The 22,227-nt window shown below is 39.4% G+C and overlaps 1 protein-coding gene and 1 non-coding gene across 2 annotated transcripts in view; one reads left to right on the top strand and one right to left on the bottom strand.

Moving 5' to 3' along the window:
• The window catches only part of TMOD3 (tropomodulin 3), an 80,594-nt gene that overhangs the window by 38,773 nt on the left and 19,594 nt on the right, over nt 1-22,227 (bottom strand). The window contains exons 2-3 of the mRNA XM_025920011.2: nt 7,136-7,337; nt 1,179-1,335 (exon numbers count right to left, since the gene is read on the bottom strand). Coding sequence (XP_025775796.1) covers nt 1,179-1,335; nt 7,136-7,261 — 283 coding nt within the window. The 5' untranslated portion in view covers nt 7,262-7,337. The remainder of the gene's footprint in view (nt 1-1,178; nt 1,336-7,135; nt 7,338-22,227) is intronic.
• Nucleotides 12,309-12,381, top strand: TRNAK-CUU (transfer RNA lysine (anticodon CUU)). Its single transcript has one exon. It is a non-coding gene; the product is annotated as a tRNA-Lys (tRNA).

Below are 22,227 nucleotides of genomic sequence, written 5' to 3'. Positions count from 1 at the left end.
GATTTCAAACTTAATAAGCCTCCATAACCACATGTGCCAATACCTTAAAATAAATCTCACCCCCTCCCCAACACAGAGCCTTTTGGTTCTGTTTCTGTCTCTCTAGAGAACTCTAATACAAGTAGCTAAGATAATGATGCTGAACTAGAGATAAAGGGCTGAACTAGATAAACTAGTGAAAGAGCAAATGAGTTGGGGATGACAGATAATTTTAAAAAGGTTTAATGAAGACCTCGTGAATTACCCACTCAAAAATCATTCACTAGCCTTCCTCTGTTACAGAGGCTAGAATGCTAAAATGAATTTTCAAGTTTCCCTTGCCACTAAGGGGTAGCCACGTGACAGAGCTGTGGCCAAATTCCTGAGAAGGGCTTCCTTCCCAAGTAAAAAGCTAAAGCCTAACTAGAAGAAAGCACTATGCTCTAACCTTCTTCCTGTCTGGATTACTAAGGATTCAGGTGTAAAAACAGTGCCTGGAAGAGGTAATCTGCAGATCCTGCAACCGCTGCCACCATTCGCCAGTATTCCACACATGATCTCCTAAACAAGGGTGCAAGCAGACTCTGGCTCTGCAGGCCAACACGCACTGAAAGCTGAGTAGCTTAATCTACTTCATGTTGTGTTATATATAGAACTTTAAAATATATGGCTATACTCAGTCTCCACTGAGGTTACCTAAGGTCAAACTCTGCAATGGGAGGGGCCTGGACTAGAAAACTCTCCTGAAAGTAATGGTTATGAAGCATTGACAATTATAACTATGAATTACTAAGGAAGGCTGTAGGAATTATAACTATGAATTACTAAGGAATACTCCTTTAAAAAGAGTCTTTGAAAATATGGCCTGAATTATTTTATGACAGTTCTCCTTAAAGACAGGAGTTAGAACAGAGCACTGCTTTGACATCATTTCCATTCTGAAATATACTAGTGAATTAAAATTTTTACCTCAGCACACTAGAGTGTTATATAAAATCACTGTATAATAAAATCTCAGAAATCATTCAGAAGGAACTTACTGGCCAAGTTGATGAAAAATGCAAATGAAGTGCCAGATTACCTGACAAGTTTCTAAGTCAACAGTGTCAGATGCATCTCTAAAAACATTATTTCTCCAGACCTACCTTACCTATAAAAAGAAAAATCAAATGCTATCGAATAATGACTTCAAAGTTTACCTTTTTTTTCTCCAGTGTAGGGCACATAGTCTTCCCTGTCCTTATGCTCCAATGCCTCCTTCTCCAGGTATGAAAGGAGGTGTTCTCTATCAAACGGCCCTGTGGCGGACTTTGACGTCTGGTTCTTCTGCCGGAACCCTGCAGGCAGAAGGGCATTCTGCCAAAGAGAATGAATCAGCCATTATGACCACCAAGAATGCCAACATTATATGCTTCCACAGATCACCCATTTAAGAAAGACTTATAGACCAGAATGTGATACTGGCATTAAATGTTTCATTTTAGGGCAGCAACGTAAAAGTGTTCTACACAAAGTTTTCTTTATTAGGTAGAATTCACTTCCATTATTAAAATAAGCACATAAACATTTTCTTCAGAAAGTTCTACTAGAAGGAAACACTCCTTACTTTTTAAATGTCCTGCATGGTAATAAAAAATAGTTTTCTTAATGATTAATAACTGCTCAGCATATAAGCATATACAGAAAATAATTCTATTACAAAAGAATTCTAAATGATATATACATCATATTCCTTCATAACGACTTCTATTTCGTGGTAAAGACTTTTTCATATAAACACATGCATTCCATACAGTAGGATATCAGAACATTAATGTGAAAGGTTCAATGTATGGATAGATGTACATCAGTACTAGGATGTACTGCAGCAACCACTGTCATTGCTACTCACGCACCAAGGCACATGGATGTCCTCCTAACAAGAGCTATATCTCTGGGGTTCCATGTGGGTACAATCTTTTTGAGAGCATGGAGGCACTGAGAGTGGGGAAGGGGTGCAAGGTCATGGGTTAAAGTTGTCTCTTGTAGTTCCTACTCTGAATTTTCACTAAGTCCAGGAATAGCAAGTGGCGATAGGACAATGTGAGCTCCATCCTTTTGCTCATCGAAAGGCAAGAGGTGGGGCACCCGGGTAGCTCAGTCAGTTAAGCCTCTGACTTCAGCTCAGGTCATGATCTTGCAGTTTGTGAGTTCGAGCCCCGCTTCGGGCTTTGTGCTGACAGCTCAGAGCCTGAAGACTACTTCAGATTCTGTGTCTCCCTCTCACTCTCTGCCCCCCCACCCTGCTTGTGCTGTCTCAAAAATAAATAAACATTTAAAAAATTCTGATAAAAAAAAAGGGGGGTGCCTACGTGGCTCAGTCAGTTAAGTGTCTGACTTCAACCCAGGTCATGATCATGATCTCTTGGTCTGTGAGTTCCAGCCCCACGTTGGGCTCTGTGCTGACAGCTGAGAGCCTGGAGGAAGCTTCTGTTTCTGTGTCTCCCTCTCTCTCTACCCCTCCCCTGTTCATGCTCTCTCTTGCCCTCAAAAAAAAAATAATAATAATAATAAAAAAGAAGAAAGAAAGGCAAAGAGGTGATACTGCCTTGTCTCACTGTTCCTAGATATTCTTTGCTTTAGAAATGGAAGGCAGCCCGGTAAGTCACATAAAAGGGCCAGCCTTCTTTTGCCAACACCTTCCATAATGCTGAATCTCATGGATGTTATAAGATAATTTTCATTATAAAGGGAGATCTTATATAGATAATAATAGGGAATATACATTTTATAACTAGAAAATACAGCACTTCAACTGTGGCCATTTGCCGAGATCCATAATAATTTTCATAAAATTCACCTTTGTGCTCTCCTCATGTAATGGTATACATTATACAGAAAGGTCATCTATAAATATGAAATACAAAGGAGGTCTGTTCCTAACCCTGCACTAAGAATGTGTTTTGTAATGCAAAATTGTCTACAGGAAGATAATAAAGAAACAAGACTTCTACCCACCAACTCGGAAATTGAGAACTATGCATGAAGAATCCTACCCATTTTTACTTCCTAAAAAACTCACTTGTCTATTTACTTCTCTCCGTCTCCAACACCATTACTTTGGTCCAAGCTATGATCAAGCTGGCAGGGAATATTATACTAACTTCCCAACTGGTTTCCCTGGATCACATCATCCCTCATTCCCATTCCATTATCTCTTACCTTAGCCTCACCTCACATACCCTCCTCATTCTAGCCACACTAGCCCTAGTTCCTCCCCTGTGCCTGCCACACACTTCATTCTACCAAAGACCTTCTCTAGAATGCTCTGTCCACCATTTTTTGCTAGTCATTTTTAAGACTGCAGCTCCATTCCCCCAAAGAGGCTTTTCTTAACCTCCCATTATATGCTCTTATACTAATATGGTATGATTATTTGATTAATGCCTACCTCCCCCACTCCTACCAATCTGCATCATGAGGGCAAAGACCACATTTGTTTTGCTTACTCTTATAACCTTAAGCCTAGCATAGTACCGGAATCTATTGGTTGCTCCCCAAATATTTACTGAATAAAGATTTGAGAACACTTCTAAAGAAAAATGCTCATTAAGGCAAATTAATCAAAGTTACTTCCCATCACCATCAATAATACCTACTGCTCTTTCATGGGGATAGTAATGGAGTTGCACTATTCCACCTGCCAGGTCAAAATCATGTGAAACATAGGTTGTTTGTTTTTTTTTTTTTGTAATTTTTTAATGTTTATTTTTTAGAGAGAGAAAGACAGACAGACATACAGACAGACAAACAGCACAAGTGGGAGAGGGGCAGAGAGAAAGAGGGAGACAGATTCCGAAGCAGGCTCCAGGCTCTGAGCTGTCTGCACAAAGCCAACGCAGGGCTCGAACTCACAGTGAGATCGTGACCTGAGCCAACCTCAGATGCTCAACCAATTGACCCACCCAGGTGCCCCGAAACATAGGTTTTAAATGATACATTAGCTGGAATCCTGGCTCCTTAAATACATTTTTGAACACAAAATAAGTGACAGGTAACTGGCTTTGGAGGCTATAAACTCATCAACCATGCTTTATTAGGAGTATGCTTTACTCAAGTTACTAGATCATAATTATTTTATAACAGGTAAAGATCTCATTAAAATGACTGCCACTAAAAAGTAGGTTTCTTCCTCACAGTACAATTTTGTTGTAATGATATATACTCCAAGCCTTGGAAATAATTTAAAAAAAAATTAGCTTTTGCCTAGGCTGGCTGTCTGTCTTGTAGAGATAGATGTTTTGAGAAAATGCAGTAGGTTGGCAAATAAATATACTGAATGCAGCATATGGAAAGTAAAACAGCCCTCCAAAATGTAACAAGGAACCATATACAACCTCTATCTGCCCTTCTCTTATCTTCTGAGATTTATAAGTTACAGCGGCTTTTCTCTGCCAGAAGTGGACACTACTACCCTTGCACTCTTTTCATACCTCATCTTTCACTGGCACTCTTGCCCAAAACTTTACCCACAAGCAGCATGCTGTCAATAAACATCGTTCTTCCAGTCTCAACTAACAGTATCTGAGGTTGGGGGAGTTGCAACTGGGGTTGAGGAACCGGCAAAATACACCCAGAGGTTTGAACTCAAACCTCCCCATAAACGAAGCAGGCCTCATGGTTTTGCAAGTAAGAAAATAGAAACCATCAGTTTTCACATGTATAGCATAGTGCAAGTATTAATAGGGTACTCACTGCAGTTTAGCAGAAAGGTCACTAGACTCTGCCAGGGAGCCATCAGGCAGTGAGGGATCTAGTCTCAGTTCTTTCCTTAATTGTAGTAACTGAATCAAGTCCACCTAACTTTTGTTTTCTATCTATAAAACACAGGGCAAGTGCTAGATCAATGTTTCTCAACCAAGGTGCTCCCACAGGGGACAAGTGGCAATGTCTGCAAACATTTTTGGTTGTCATGACTAAGGGGAGGACGCATTAATCATGTTTTCTATTTTCTGTATTTTATGATGCTTTGCCATCTTGGGGGCTGGCTAATTCCTAAGGATAGCAAACAACTTCCTTGGCCCTCCACCCAGCAGTGGGCTTGCCAAATGAAAACCAACCAATCCGGAGCCCATATCCCAACCACCTCCTTTATCTCTCACCCAGCAAACCATTATTGCTCCTGCCCTAAATCACCCAGGACCAGGTAACTGGACAACTGGAGACTACTCCTGTGGCCCAGAGACCACTGAAATTACTCAAATTATCCAATCCTAAATTTGCTCAAACTTGCCAATCCTGTCTCACCCATTTCTTCCCTCCGAAACCACAAGAATGGTTCTGGGCCATACTTGCTCCTTGCTGCTTCTGCTTCCTGACGAAACCAGGTGTTTTCTCATGTTCCCTCTTGGGGACTATAAGAAATACACTCTTTTTTCCTCCATGTCTGTAATCTTACCAGAGCTAATTAAAAAAAAAAAAAAAAATCCCAAGTACATTTGTAAACAGGGGGATGTGCTATTGGCATGTAGTGAGTAGAGGCCAGGATGCTGAACAACTTAACAATGCACAGGACAGCCCCCATAGCAAAGAATTATCCAGCTTCAAATGTCAGTAGTGTCAAGGTTAAGGAACTCTGGACTAGATGAGCTCTTAGGCTCCTGCCACTTCTACAACCACTTGATTGAAACAGGTCTAAATAGGTTGAACTGTTTGTAGAAGAGACTGCTGTGACAGGATCAAAACAGCACTGTTATCCTCGGTTACCCCCAGACTTATGAGTACCACAAACTTTTCCTTGTGATAACAATTATAGTTAAGGGTTTTGATCTCCGGTATAGACACATTAATGAAGTGCTGAAGTAATGCTGAAAAAAGGAGAATTTTCAATAAAAATTCAAAAACATTCCAGCAGGAAATAAATGTGTTGTAGCAACAAGAATAATTTTATAAAACAAACTCTATCTCAATTCTTAAAAGACACTAAAAATCAATGTCTCAGCATAAAGAAGCATGTAGTAAAGAGAAGAAACCTAGCAAATGACCCTTACCTTCAGGGTAAGTAGCCATAACCTTAGGGGTCTCCCCTCAAGGATTCCCCACCCACCCCCCACCCTGTACATACCAGAGAATAACAATTCAGGTGTTAAGGGACTCTACCTTAGCCTTGTGTAATTTATAAGACAAATAACACCCACTTTGCAAATTTTTTTTTAATTTTTTTTTTTAACGTTTATTTATTTTTGAGACAGAGACAGAGCATGAACAGGGGAGGGGCAGGGAGAGGGAGACACAGAATCTGAAGCAGGCTCCAGGCTCTGAGCTGTCAGCACAGAGCCCGATGTGGGGCTTGAACTCACGGACCGTGAGATCATAACCTGAGCCGAAGTCAGACGCTTAACCGACCAAGCCACCCAGGCGCCCCCCACTTTGCAAATTAAAACGTATATACATATATTCAGGTCTGTTCCATATGGACTGCAGTACTGCTGAGAATCTACTTAGGTCTACTCTACTAATGACTAGAAACTTACTCAATTTGGTCAACAGCTTTTAGAATGGTAACAATTAGATTTAAGGTCATGGGGCGCCTGGGTGGCTCAGTTGGTTAAGCGTCTGACTTTGGCTCAGGTCATGATCTCTCCATTCCCAAGTTCAAGCCCCACATGGGGCTCTGTGCTGACAGCTCAGAGCCTGGAGCCTGTTTCAGATTCTGTGTCTCCTTCTCTGCCCATCCCCCATTCACATTCTGTCTCTCTCTCAAAAAAAAAAAAAAAAAAAAGATTTAAAGTCACAAAGAACCTTCTAGAGACACTCTACACAAGGGCCATCATAGTATAGAAGCTCTGAAGAGGCACAGAGGTTGACATAAATCAAAGACCTAATTATCTGCTTCATTTTACCAAAAACATTGCTCCCTGCCCAAAGAGAAAAGATTTTGTACAGGACAGGAAATTTCAGATGTTTGAAAATAAGGGTGTTGGTGAAAATGGTTTAGGATATATTGGCATGTGAGTGGAGAGGTGCGGGCAGAAGTGAGGGAACTAAGAAGAGGCAAAAAATTCATTTGGATAAAGAGAAAATGTAGGGGTATGTGAGAAAAGTCATGAAAAAGCTAACTGCTCAAATAAGTTACTTAGTTTCAAAGGGTTTGAAAAGTTATTTCATTAGCACCTACCTCAGGGTCAAGATCATCGAGAACAGTTTCCAGTTGTTTCAGTTCTACTTCTGATAGATTTCCAAGGAGCTCATCTTCATCCAGGTCCTTGTACTTTTCTAAGTCCTTCCGGAATGGTAGTGCCATGATTTGCAGTACAGGAAAAGTCACTTAATTTTTGCTATTCAGTAGAGTCAGGAGTGATTTCTACTTTTTCTTAAAGCTATGGAGAGAAGAAACAAACACATTTAAAATATTAAGTCATCTCCACCTACTTAGATCTATTATTAAGTGAAATGTAATTTCTATGTGTCATATAGTCTCTATCCATCACACATTACCCTGGTCTATAAATCATTCAGTGTCCTTACCTCTTATTCAAATGTATTAAAAGAACCATTTGATAGAATTTAGAATTTCTGATAACTTAGTTTTAGGAGGAATTAACTCATTATGTGTGCCAAAATAAAAATTTTCTCATCAGTGACTTTCAAATTATTGCTACCAGAGAACTTTGCTTAAGCACAATATGTTTAAGACACATTTGTTTTACTGTAAATTGTGTAGGAGAACATTATCTTCTGACTCACTATTAATAAAGGGGGATATTAATACACTCCCCATTGAGGAGTAGCCACTTGCCACTGGAAAAAAATAGGTTTTGAAAAGGCACAAAAATTTTTTTTGAAAAAGTGTTTTTACAGGAAAAATTACAGCTTTCTGAAAATGTTTCTTTAAAACCATGCTGGGATACGTCACCCACTGACTGACAAAGGTGGTCAGCAAAGTCTCATTATAGGAAAGGACCTTTGTCATTTCCTCACCATGTGAATCTTTCCCAAATGAGGTAAAACTCCACAAGCAGCCTCTTTCCAGATACAGAACTGTTCCATAGGAAAAGATACTTTGTTTTTTTTTCAATATATGAAATTTATTGTCAAATTGGTTTCCATACAACAACCAGTGCTCATCCCAAAAGGTGCCCTCCTCAATACCCATCACCCACCCTCCCCTCCCTCCCACCCCCCATCAACCCTCAGTTTGTTCTCAGTTTTTTTTTTTTAATTTTTTTTTTCAACGTTTATTTATTTTTCTTGGGACAGAGAGAGACAGAGCATGAACAGGGGAGGGGCAGAGAGAGAGGGAGACACAGAATCGGAAACAGGTTCCAAGCTCTGAGCCATCAGCCCAGAGCCTGACGTGGGGCTCAAACTCAAGGACCGCGAGATCGTGACCTGGCTGAAGTCGGACGCTTAACCAACTGCGCCACCTAGGCGCCCCTGTTCTCAGTTTTTAAGAGTCTCTTATGCTTTGGCTCTCTTCCACTCTAACCTCTTTTTTTTTTTTTTAGGAAAAGATACTTTGAATAAATTCCACAAAACATGCAAAGTAGAAATAAAGTATTTATTAAGTTCTAGCCATAAATGTGGATCATTTGTTTCATAAAATGTTCCTATGTGAACAAGAAATAATCCTTAGTCTTAGATATTTTGCTCGATTTTACTCGGCTGCAAAACACTCAGTACTTCAAAGTGTGGATGTATTCCCTTTACTACTCCTCTCTCCCAAGGTTTTCCAACTTAATATTTAAACTAATATATTTTCCTTCTCAAACCAGTAACAGTTTATGGATCCTTTTACGTGTTTTCATCTCTTAAGAAGAAAGGAACATTCACCACAGGGGTCTGTCAGCTAGTGCCCTGACTAGCAGCCACCTGGGTCCAATAACAAGCAAATTAACAGAACTGTGCTTATGCAGATGTTAAACTGCAGGCATTTTGTGTAACTGCCCAAGACAGGTTTGGCTTATACCTGTTCTACTTGGCATCTCATCTGTCTTGGCTTAGCAATTATTCCGGATCTTTTCAGTGTTTTTTTTTTGAACATATTATCATGGGCGCCTGGGTGGCGCAGTCGGTTAAGCGTCCGACTTCAGCCAGGTCACGATCTCGCGGTCCGTGAGTTCGAGCCCGGCGTCGGGCTCTGGGCTGATGGCTCAGAGCCTGGAGCCTGTTTCCGATTCTGTGTCTCCCTCTCTCTCTGCCCCTCCCCCGTTCATGCTCTGTCTCTCTCTGTCCCAAAAATAAATAAAAACGTTAAAAAAAAAATTAAAAAAAAAAAAGTAATACACTCTGGGGTGGCTGGGTGGCTCAATTGGTTGAACATTTGACTCAGGTCATGATCTCAGGGCTGTGGGATTGAGCCCCAAGTTGGGCTCCACGCTCAGCATGGAACCTGCTTAAGACACACACGCACACACGCACGCACGCGCGCGCACTCGCGCGCACTCGCGCGCACTCTCTCTCTCTCTCTCAAAAAAAGAAAAAAACACTCTGCAGAGAAGATTCAATAGAAGGTATAAGCATTTTCAAATATATTAACCAACAAATACAACCTTGAAGGTGGCAGGCAATTTTAGGGGGAAAAATTAAGAAATAAGAACATTTTGAAAAAATATTCCCTTCATAGGAGTGTCTGGGTAATTCAGTTGGTTAAGCGTCCAACTTTGCCTCAGGTTATGATCTCATGGTTTGTGAGTTAGAGCCCTGCATCGGGCTCTGTGCTGACAGCTCAGAGCTTGGAGCCTGCTTCATATTCTGTGTTTCCTGCTCTCTCTGCCCCTCCCCTGCTCATGCTGTGTCTCCCTCTCTCTCAAAAATAAATAAACATTAAAAAAATATTCACTTCATAAAAATACCAATGACATGGTATTTGAGACAGATAACTGTTAAGAAACTGATAAAAGTATATGAACACATACCAAGAGTAATTATTTAGCTTATGCTATTTTTTTAATGTCTAGACAATCATTATAAAAAACTTTTTAATGTGGTTTAATATATTTATTTTGGGGGTTACAAATTTCTTAGTAAATATTTCCAAAGAAATATTATTTTAATTATTTTGAGCATCCCCTCCCTTTACTCTCAAAGGTGTTCCAGTAGGGGCCATAAGTTTAACAGTCATCCTACTAGTAAGGCACTAGTGGACACTGTGGACAATATGACAGGATGAATACCCATGAATGCACTATCCAGCTTCAGAAAGAGAACATTACAAGGACTTGCATATTCCCCTTTCCAATTGCATCTCCTTCTCCCAAAAAAGTAGCGACTGGATTGAATTTTGAATTAACCATTCTTTTAACCATTATTAACCAAAGAATTAACCATTCTTTTGCTTTCCTCTTTGGTTTTACCTTACATGACATGTCCTTAACAGTTTTAGATCTGTTCTTTTTTTGCATTTTATACAAATGGACTCATACAGCATGTATTTTTTGGTGACTTGCTTGTTTCACTGAATACTGTTTTAGAGCTGCACTTCCATTTTCATGTTTGTAGAGTGTTACATTGTATAAATGAATATTTGACTGAACTTGTAGTTGTCCCCTTCTATTTTTCTGCTATAAACAATCTTGTTACCTATTTCCTGGTATACATGTGCAAGAGTTTCTCCAAGTTATTAAAACCTAGGAATGGAATTGCTAGGGAAAGGGTATGGTAATACTCAACTTTTCTAGGTAATGTTAAACTGTTTTCAAAGTGGTTGTATCAATTTATATTCCTAGAAGATTCAGTGCATGACAATTCAAGTTGTTCATCCTTGCTAACTGTTGGTATTAATGGTTTCCTTATTTATGTTGCCACTATCCTTGTATATACCTCCATTATAACCACAGATTATGCCTAAGTATCTTCAAAACTTAAGGGTATAGGTGATAACATCAACATACAATGGTAAGAGATTGTTTCCCAAAGAAGCAGATAGAATAAATTACTACAGAATGGCAGTAACATAACTAAAGAAGGCAGTAAGCACGCAGATTTAAGAAAATGCAGTTCATCAAACAATTGTGACCATGTTCATTAATCACAAGGGAGGCATGGTGTCCTGACCAGCAAAGTGACTAGCTCCCACTGCAGGTACAGTCCTGATATGGAGAAGCATCAGACAACCAAAGCTTGATGTCACTTGACATTTACATCACCCCATTACTTCCCTTTATTCTTCTCCATGCTAAGTAATCTTCTAATTAAAACTTGGCTGTTCACATAGCTTTCCTCACTGTAAATTAATAAACTGATATTTTGGCTTATGCACCACTCTTGTATGTTCATGGTTAGCATGGGTCACTTTTTTTTTTAAATTTTTTTTAATGTTTATTTATTTTTGAGACAGAGGGAGACAGAACATGAGTTGGGGAGGGGCATAGAGAGAGGGAGACACAGAATCTGAAACAGGCTCCGGGCTCTGAGCTGTCAGCACAGAACCTGATGTGGGGCTTGAACCCACGAACCGTGAGATCATGACCCGAGCCAAAGTCGGACGCTTAACCGACTGAGCCACCCAGGTGCCCCAGCATGGGTCACTTTTTAAGATATTAGGCACCTACTGGAATCCAGTTTCTACAAAAGCAAAGCTGAGCATCACCATGTGAAATCTTACACATGGAATGGCTGGCCGGTAACTCCTAAAGATATCCATCTCATATCAAACCAACAATGACCCCATATTATAAGTCATCATTTGTCTGTCTCCCTTGCTAGACACAATAAGACCCTTAAAAAGCAGACATTCTCTCCTATATCTCCCTCCTTACTGGTTTGCCATCACCAGGGACAGTACCTGGTGCGTGTAGTTAAGTCAAATTTGACTGAATTGGATCATACATCAGGCTCTCTTTCCCGATTTTGGTAGTTCCCCAGATATCTAGTGTCCTTCTTTCTCCCTAACTCTATTCCCCTTATTGCAATTAAAAAAGCACTGACAGGGGCGCCTGGGTGGCTCAGTCGGTTAAGCGGCCGACTTCGGCTCAGGTCATGATCTCGCGGTCCTTGAGTTCGAGCCCCACGTTGGGCTCTGTGCTGACAGCTCAGAGCCTGGAGCCTGTTTCAGATTCTGTGTCTCCCTCTCTCTGAGCCTCCCCCATTCATGTTCTGTCTCTCTCTGTCTCAAAAATAAATAAACGTTAAAAAAAATATATTTAAAAAAAAAAAGCACTGATAATTAGTCTTTGATACTTCTGCTAATCCTATGGAGCCTCTGTATTACTCACCTTCTCTTTCCTCATGTCAACCCATTTTGGCTTGTTATTCAAAGTTCTCCACAGTCTAATTACCCCAGTTAAAACAAAACAAAACACATCTGATTGTCAGTCATCAGAGCTCTGAAAATTTGATTTTCTTGGGGTGCCTGGCTGGCTCAGTTGGTAGAGCATGTGACTCTTGATCTCAGGGTCATGAGTTCAAGCCCCACGTTGGGCATGGAGCCTACTTTAAAAAATAATATTAATTAAATATTTTTTAAAAATTGGGGAGGGGGCACCTGGGTGGCTCAGTCAGTTAGGCTTCCAACTCTTGATTTTGGCTCAGGTCATAATCTCACAGTTTATGGGTTTGAGCCCTGCATCGGACTCTAAGCTGATGGTGCAGAGCCTGATTCGGATTCTCTCTCCTTCTCTCTTTGCCCCTCTCCTGCTCATGCTCTCAAAATAAACAAACTAAAAAAAATAAATAAATTAGAAGTAAAATTTTTAAAATTTCCTTTTGGGTAAAGAAACGAGTTTCCTCCTCAGGAGGCACCAAGCCTCACTCTTCAGATGTACCAGGCTCAAGACTGTGCATTTTTTCCTCAGTGGCTTCTTCTAGGACCCCTGGATACTGAACTAGGTTACCTACCAGATCAGAAATTTTTCTCTCAAGATCCCATATGAGTATTTGTTTTCCAATACATTTACTGTTCATTCAACAAATACTTTTGAGCATCCCCTGTACCTGGAATTGACTTGTTCCAAACGACAGGCATTCACAATATACAAGACAGATAAGTTCCTTGCTCTAATTTACTTGGAAGGTGGCACACAGACAAAAAATGACAAAGGAACAACATAATATCAGATACAATAGATACTACAAGTTAAAAACCAAGGACAAGACAATGCTATGGGTGAGACGAGGGTCAGGAAGGTTACTTTCAAATGGTTCAGAAAGACTGTTCTAGGGATGCTTGGGTGGCTCAGCTGGCTAAGTGTGACTCAATTTTGGCTCAGGTCATGATCCCAGGGTCGTGGAATCGAGTCCTGCATCAGGCTCAGCGTGGAGTGTGAAGTCTGCTTGTGATTCATTCTCTCTCTCTCTCTCTCTCTCTCTCTCTCCTCCCCCCCCCCCCCCCGTTTCTCTGGCCCTCTCCTGCTTGTGCTCTTTCTCTCTCTCTCTCAAAAATGAATAAACTTAAAAAAAAAAAAGACCATTCTGAAAGGTGATTTTTGAGTCAGGACCAAAAGGTCCCTAGCAGCTCTCCCACTCTAGGCCTCTACTATTTAGGTGAGAAGCAATGGTTGTAGGGTTGTAGCTGTGGAGATGGAGAGAAGTGGATAAATGTGTGACATATTTTGTAAGCAAACTAAAAGGACTTTTCACAGATTCGTTATCAGAGGTAAGGACAAGATATACAAAGGGAGGAGCACCTGGGTGGCTCAGTTGTTTAAACATCCGACTTGATTTCAGCTCAGGTCATGATCACTCTCACAGTTCATGGGATGGAGCCCTGCATCAGGCTCTGCACTAACAGTGTGGAGCCTGCTTGGGATTCTCTCTCTCCCTCCTTCCCTGCTCCTCCCCAACTTGTGCGTGTGCTCTCTCTCTCTCAAAATAAATAAATGAACATTAAAAAAAAAAAACAGTATTCTTTAATGTTTATTTACTTTTGAGAGACAGAGAGAGACAAAGCATGAGTGGGTAAGGAGCAGTGAGAGAGGGAGACACAGAATCCGAAGCAGGCTCTAGGCTCCAAGCTGTCAGCACAGAACCCAACGCAGGACTCAAACTCACGAACCTTGAGATCATGACCTGAGCCAAAGTCGGTGCTTAACCGACGGAGCCACCAAGGCACCCTAAAAGTAGTTATTCTTTAAAAAAAAAAAAAAAAGAGAGAGAGAGAGATGTACTCAGGAACGACTCACATGTTATTTTCAGTTAATACTTAGTATTAATTTTTTGTTCCATACCTGTTTTTTTCTGAAGAGTTTAATATGGCTCTATGTCACCTCTATTTCTCAGTCTGGTTTTAAAACAAAGTTTCTTGGCTAGTATTTTCAGGATGGTTTTGAGATCCACATTGTGAACTGCTCTAATATGACAACTGTTGAATAATTTTTGGACAAATTTTTGAATATCCACCAATGAACTGAACAAATAACATAAATAAGCCAACTACAAATTACTAAATAAAACAACTGTTGGCTACGGTCTTTAACATATTTGTATGCTAAACCAAAGCACGTGTTTTGGTTAATACCATTTCTGGTATCATCTTCTGCAAAGAGCTAAATCTAAAAAACGAAAGAAGCAAATAATTTGTCATGATTCTTAAAAAAACATTATACAATTACTCTAAATTATTTCCTTTCCAATATTTTCCATGCTTAGAGTCAAACTGCTAAAGAAGAGATGGTCATGAATTTGGCACCCAGCAACCAGCGATTTTAAGATCTACACAGCTGACCCTTCCAACACCTCGACTCTGAGTTCCTCGACCTTCTCTCTTCTGATGGTCCAGTCTTCGCCCTGCCTCAGTCTGACATCCTCATGGTTGTAACCTAGTCCTTCTCATTACCAATAATTATACCCCTCCACAACTTTTAACAACCTTGAGCCTACCTGTCTCTGAACTCCTCTGGCAAAACCCCAAACCTGGGTAAAACTCTCTTCCTACTCCTCCCCTGCACCTGGGTGGCAGAGCAAGTGGGAGAAAAACATACATACTGACTGGTCATATTTAAAATTTATCACCACTAACATGCCTAGCAATCCTTGGCATGTCCCTAGTCCAGTCACTCTCCTGCTCTCTTACATGACTATTTGCCTCTTTTCCCTCAAACCTTTAATATTTATCACTCACTCTCAAAGACTCAATCTTAATATTTCACTGAGATTTATAGAAACAATCGTAAGAGGGCAGACATCTAAGCTTCCCCTGCTACATCTACCACCCTACCTACATCTATATCCATATACTGTACCTTCCCTTTTGCTTCTACAGATGAACTGTCCATACTCTTATCTAAAGTCAATCTCACCTCTTGTGACCACATCCCATCCCTGCTTCTCTATAGATGACTGCTCTAGTAACTGTGACCTTTCTTTCCTGGATCATGCCCATGAGCATACAGGCTGTAATATATCCCCCAAAGTGACTTCATAACCCCTTCCAGACACTACCCTATTTCTTGGTTCCTCTTTACAGAAAACTTCTTGAAAGAAAATTTCAGTGTCCCTAGCCCTCTCCCTCTTATTCTCTCAAACCTTCTCCAATCTAGTTTTTGTCCCCAGCATTCACCCCACCCGAACTGATCTGGTTAGCAGTAACCTGCATGATGTCAAATCCAATTGTAAATTCTTACCCTGCATCTTATGGGACCTGTTGGCATTTGTCAATAGATCACTCCTTTTGTCTTAAAACACTTTCCTCAGTTGGCCCTGGGGACATTATTTTCTCTTGGTCCTCCTTTATTTCTTTACTTCTTTGGCTATGCCATCTCATTCTCCTCTGATGGTTCTTCCTCATTTTTCCTATCTTTAAGTGTTGGAGTATCCCCAGGACTTAGTTCTTTGGACAGCCTCTCTTTATACTCAATCCCCAGGTGATTTCACACATTGACAATTCTTGGAATTATATTCTCAGTCTGGACCTCCTGATTGAATCCTGAATGCCAGACAGGCTATATAACAGCTCTACTTGGATGACTACCAGGTATCTCAAACATAAATGTACAAAACAGACTCCTAATTTTCTTCCCTGAACCTGCTCTTACTATATTTTTCACCATTTAATAAACAACAACTCCATTCTTCCAGTTGGTTGGGCCAAAAATCTTGGGTGTTTACTGTGACTACTCTTACATTCCACATCTGATCCATCAAGCAAATCCTCTTGGTTCTAACTTTAAAGTATTATGTCATACTATCTTCACTGCCTCCATTCTGGTTCAAGTCATCACTTCTTACCTGGCCTACTGCAACAGCCTAACTGGGAACCATGCTCCCACTCTAATGGCCATACAGCCTATAGTCTGTCTTCTGCAAAGGTGCCAGAATGATCTTGTCCTTTTTAACCGAAGTTTTTTATTGAGATAATTATAGATTCACAGGTGAGCTATAAGAAATAGTAAAATAGTACAGAGATCTCTTGTACACTTTTTCCAGTTGCCCTCAGTGATAACATTTTGCCCAACTAATGTATACAACAATGAGCACATTGACATTTATATAGTCTGCTGATCTTATTCTGATTTCCCCAGTTTTACTGGTACTCATGTGTGTGTGTGTGTGGGGGGGGGGTCCATATAATTTTATCACCTTGTAGGTTTGTATATCCACCACCACAGTCAAGATACTTAAAAGTTTCAAAACAAGCATTCCTCCTGTTGCCCTTTTGTGACCAAACCCACCTTCTTCTCTAACTCCTGGCAAACTCCTGATCTGCCCTCTATTTCTAAAATGTTTTCATTTCAAAAATGTTATATACATAGAATCATATAAAATGCAATCTTTAGGAATTGGTTTATCATTAAACATAAATCTCTAGAGATTCATCCAAGTTTCTGTATCAGTAGTTCATTCCTTTCATTGTATTCCATGGTATATACATACCTCAGTGTAACCATTAGGATGTTGAAAAACTTCAAGAATGATTCCAACTTTTTACTATTACAAATAAAGTGTCGATGAACATTCGTGTACAGGTTTTTGCGTGAACATAACTAGTGGGATCAGATTAATTCTACTGCTCCCAATCTTTTAATGGTATCTCATCTCAGAATAAAAGCCAAGCGGCCCACAAGGCCCTACATGATCTCCCTGCAAGCCCCAACTCATCTCCAACCATTCTATCCCTTGCTCACAGCACTTGATGTTCTTGTTCTTCGCCCAACAAACTGGGCACATGCCTACCTCAGGGCCTTTGCACTTAATGCTCCTTCTGCTTACAACAGTCTTCCTTGATACAGCTAAATAACCTGCTCAGTCAGTTAAGCGTCCAATTTCAGCTCAAGTCATGATTTCATGGCTTGTGAGTTCAAGCCCCACATCAGGCTCTGTGCTGACAGCTGAGCCTGGAGCCTGCTTCAGATTCTGTGTCTCTCCCTCTCTCTCTGCCCCTCCTCTGCTCCAACCCCACAGGCTCCCATAATGCTGCACTAGGCAATCTCTTCTTACCCCATATTTCCCTCTATATCATTACCTGACATTACATATTTATTGATTCATTGTCTGTACTGTCACTAAAATCTAAATTCTATTCAAGCAAGGACTTTTTGTTCACTACTGCATCATCAACAGAGAACAGGTTGTGGCACATGCTAAGTACTAAAAAATACTCAACATAATTATTTTCAAGGCTAACAGTAAAAAAGTTATTTACATTAACCTGGAGTCATCCAAGATTAGTGAAACTAACTTCATAACTCTATACGATAGTAACTTTGTTTTAGGATGATTCTTCCTAGATCAGATTTTTCTAAATTAGGAAGCTATTTAAGAAATTAAAAAAATCAAGAATGTTTATTTCTTCTTTACACTAAGAATTAATAGGAAGCTTAAACCTCGATTAACATGGGTAACTCCATATTCTTAAGTTTCTCATGTTAAATTGCTAAGCCTAGGTTTGTTTTCTTCAAAATTTGCCTTTTTTTTTTTTTTTAAGTTTTATTTACTTAAGTAATCTCTACACCCAACGTGGGGCTCAAATTCATGATCCTGAGATCAAGAGTTGCATTTTCCTCCAACTGAGCTAGCCGGGTGCCCCCAGAATTTGTCTTTTTAAAAATAAATATAGGAGCGCCTGGGTGGCTCAGTCAGTTAAGCGTCTGACTGCAGCTCAGGTCATGATCTCATGGTCCATGAGTTCAAGCCCCTTGGTGGGCTCTGTGCTGACAGCTCAGAGCCCAGAGCCTGCTTCAGATTCTGTGTCTCCCTCTCTCTGGCCTTCCCCACTCACACTCTGTCTCTCTGTCTCTGAAAAATGAATAAACATTAAAAAAAAATTTTAGATAAATAAACACACACACACACACCCCTCCAGCATGGCTAAAATAAAAATGATGACAATACCAAGTGTTGACAAGGACATGAAGCAACTGAAACTCTCATAAATTGCTAGTGGAATGCAAATCAATTCAACCACTTCAGAAAACAATTTGACAGTATCTACTAGAACTAAACATACTCAAATCATAATGATATAGCAATTTCATATGCCCAAGAGACATTAGTGTTTGTTAATAAAATAAGATGTACAAATATGTTCAGTGCAGCTTTATTCATAATATTCCCAAACTGGAAATGATGCAAATGTCCATTACTATTTGTGTATACAAATGAATTGTGGTACAGTCACAAACAGAACACTACACAGTAATAAAGTACTGGACATGTGCAAACACATGAATGACTCTCACATGCAATATGCCAAAAGGAATATAAAAAACTGGACATGAAATAATATATACTGTGTGCTTTTATGTATATGAAATTCAAGAACAGGCAAAACTAATCGATGGGGATGGAAATCAGAATAGCTACTGGGGGATATAGGTTAGGTAGGGACACTGGAAAACATTCTGAGGTGATGAAAATGCTATATCTTAAACTGGGTGATATATATGCAAGTATATATACATGAATAAAATTTATTAAGCTGTCCACTTAAGATTTTCTTCCTTTAAGTTATACCTCAAAATATTTCAATATACACCTGCTTTGCGCAAGTAACTATGTATCTGATGTTGAGAATTAAAGTCCCCACATAGAACAGATTGATTTTTCTTTAGCCATGGTAACAAGTAGTCATAAAAAACAAAACCAAAAACAATTTGCCTTTGTAAGCCAATCAATCACCATCAGTCTCTCACTTCTGAACGTCAGCCAATCAGAAAGAGACTCACTCTAGTAAACACTCCTGAATGCCAACCAAATCATGCCTCTACAGATGATGTCATTATGGCCTGGGAAAAGTTTGCCAGGCCTGAAATTCCACACTTCCCAAAAACCCTATATAAATAAAAGATTGGTCTCATCTGCTCAGATAGACTATACCTAGCCAACAAAGTTTTCCCTCATCATAGTAAGTATTGTTTAGCTTTGTCTTCTCAGTTCAGATATTGACTACTGACTGATAGTCTCATTATCCTTTCATGCTAAAGAAAACTTCTAGTCCTTACATGTGTTTATTTTTAAGTAAAAGTATTTCAATGTTGATACATAGCAGATAATAGTAGTTAGGATCAAAATACTCCCTCTAGATAAATACCCATGTAATCATTGGAACTGGATATGGCTCATCATCCAATAATTCATAAGTATCTACTTCAACTTGCTTTGGTTAAAAAAATAGTCAAATTAGAGTGCCTGGGTGGCTCAGTCGGTTAAGCATCCGACTCTTGATCTCAGGTCAGGTCTTGATCTCAGGGTCATGAGTTCAAGCTTCATGTTGGGTTCCATGCTGGGTGTGAAGCCTACTTAAAAAAAAATAAAATAAAATCAACATTGCATTTTCTTTTTTGTTTGAACCTGGCTTCAGAATAAATTCGGAAACAATTTTAAAGTAACTTAATTCCACCTGGAGATTTTAACATTTAAGGCATCTAAAATGCTCTCTCATTTAATATTAGACTTGAGTTTCATCTCTGCTGTTTTGAGGAACAGTCTCTTTGATGGAGAAGACTGGAGTAAAGAAAGTCATCTATTTTTCTTGGCATTATTAAAGCAGAGGCTAAGTATGAATATTTGTCAGGGACAGTGTGCAGCAGACTCTTCAACTGCAAGAGAGTTTAAGAGTCTCTCTCATAAGATCATTTCCCTTTTATGAGCTTATGAATTCTAGATAACACTAATTATAACCCAAACATGTACTTCCTGTCCACTGCATCCAAAGCACTATGCACACAGTATTTACCTTCTAAAAAGTAAAAACCATTTTATTTTAGTTGTATATAATATGTATTACTTTTATAGCAAATAAGGCTTTTTTTAAAGGGAAAAATGGATGCTAAATTCAACCTTCTGTTCACTATATCTTCTATACAATGAAGCCTAAAAGACAGTACATTTAAATAATTTTGTAGCGTTCTTGGGATGCTACTGTTGACCTAGATGAACCCACCTTGGAGAGAGGCAGTTGCTTTGCACACAGAAACTTAAGAAAATGGTGGTTGATTATTCTGTGTAAAAATTCCACGGAAATGAACCAACCCACATATGAGATTAGCTAAGTAGCCCCATATTTCCTGCCACTGCTACTGATGCCACCTCAAAATTTTTAAAATGAGATCTATAGATCCCAAAAGCACAAAGAAAGAAAATAAAATCTGAAGTCTAGAGGCATCCCAGATATACTTGTTAGGGCCAGAAAAAAAGAAGAGATTTAATTGGAAGGTCACTGAGGGCATCCTCAAAGTAGAAAGCAGCCAGATAATTTGTGACTATTACAAGAAAATACTTCACAGGTTACTCACAACACTTCAAAAACAATCTTTCAATAAGATTACTGAGAGACTCTGTGGCTCCCATGTACCCTACTTCCTTCTCTGGCTCAAAGCAGCCAAACCAGCTCCCAGTCCTAGCCTACCTCCTCTCTTTTCATTCTTCTTGGTGGTGTTGTGGCATCAGGGATAAAAGGCCAAGTCAGAGAGGAACCCACTCTGTGTGCACCACTGATGAATGCCAAAACAGCCACACCCTTAGCATACTCAGTTTCTCAGGACCAAATATTTTTCAGTCTTCTCCTTTTCCTTGGTTTGTTTATTTAATAAACTGGATAGGCTAGGAAATGCTGGAGCTTTTCTAAAAATTGTTGTAAAGTCAAAAATCTTAAAATAGAAATGACATCATATGAACAAGTCTCTTAGGGTAATAAGGTTACAGAGCTCTTTATCTTTGCTGGTTAACCCAGAGTCTTCTACCAGTCATACTGTGGACAGAACCAAATATGATATGAGGTAGCTAGGGGAAGCTTAACAGTGCTCAGCCATCAATCAAAATGCTGAATCCATTCCAAGTATATAATGGAGAGACCAATCTGAGGGCTTTCTTTCTCTTTCTCTCCCAAAGGGAAGTATCACTATGACTCATTGTTTCTCTTTCAAGAATTTTCTTAATCGACAGAGTTAGTAAGCATTGAACTATATACAAAACCCTAAAATAAACGAGGCTAGGTCTAAAAGGAATCATGCTGAGAGCAATCTGAATTTCATGCAGTGAACAAAAGGTGAATGGTAACATCTTTCTTCAGTTTCATCCCTTCTGAATTTCCTGGGCTTCAGATCATTCTTTTTTCCCTTCATTCTGAAAAGCTCTCCTTTTTCAACCTTACCAATTTCCACATTTTTAAATAAATATATATTTGTATGCATTTATTAAGTGCCTATTACATACTTGTTTTTCTCCCCGCTTTATAAATGCTTCTCAAATGGCAATTTAAGACATCACAAGAATCAAAGATGGCACAAACAGGGCACAGAAACTGTAATACTCAATTGTAGATTTAATGTTAAATGTAGGTACATACTTAATACTTTTAATTTTCTTTTGTTACACTGTTATTCTCTCTCAATTTTCAAAAGTAGTGACCAGCAAAGTTGGACATACAGCAAAAGTAAATCTGATTCTCCCTCGGCCTCTCCTGCCACCTTCCATCAGAGTATCGCCTGAGTGGCATACCGAAAAGAACCCATCACTGGGACGTCTCTTTCTTCACTCCCTTTTTCCAACCATGGGTACGCAGAACTCTATCCTCTAGCAGTGCTATATATCAACAATTGTGCCACAATAAAGATTAAGAAGCAAATTGCTGTTAAATTGAAAACATGTTTATATGGAAAAATATACTTCCAAATGAGGAAACTATCCTGGGAGAAATCAACTATTTTCAACAAAATGTGCCTACATGAAGATGTACGTGATGGTTGCTGGCAATACTTGCACATCTGCTGATTAACAGTTAATAAGGCATCAAAATATTTTGTATGAATGCTATCCCAGCATTTTAGAGACTGTAAAAATGTAAGATTTTGGTAAAATATGGGAGAAAATGCTCTAAGGGATTACAAGAACTAA

The sequence above is a fragment of the Puma concolor genome, chromosome B3 (genome assembly GCF_028749965.1).
Source record: "Puma concolor isolate L17-30 chromosome B3, mPumCon1.1.hap2, whole genome shotgun sequence".
In the NCBI taxonomy this organism is placed as follows: Eukaryota; Metazoa; Chordata; class Mammalia; order Carnivora; family Felidae; genus Puma; species Puma concolor.
The sequence above is the reverse complement of the archived record's forward strand: the minus strand, read 5'-3'. Positions and strand labels throughout refer to the sequence as shown.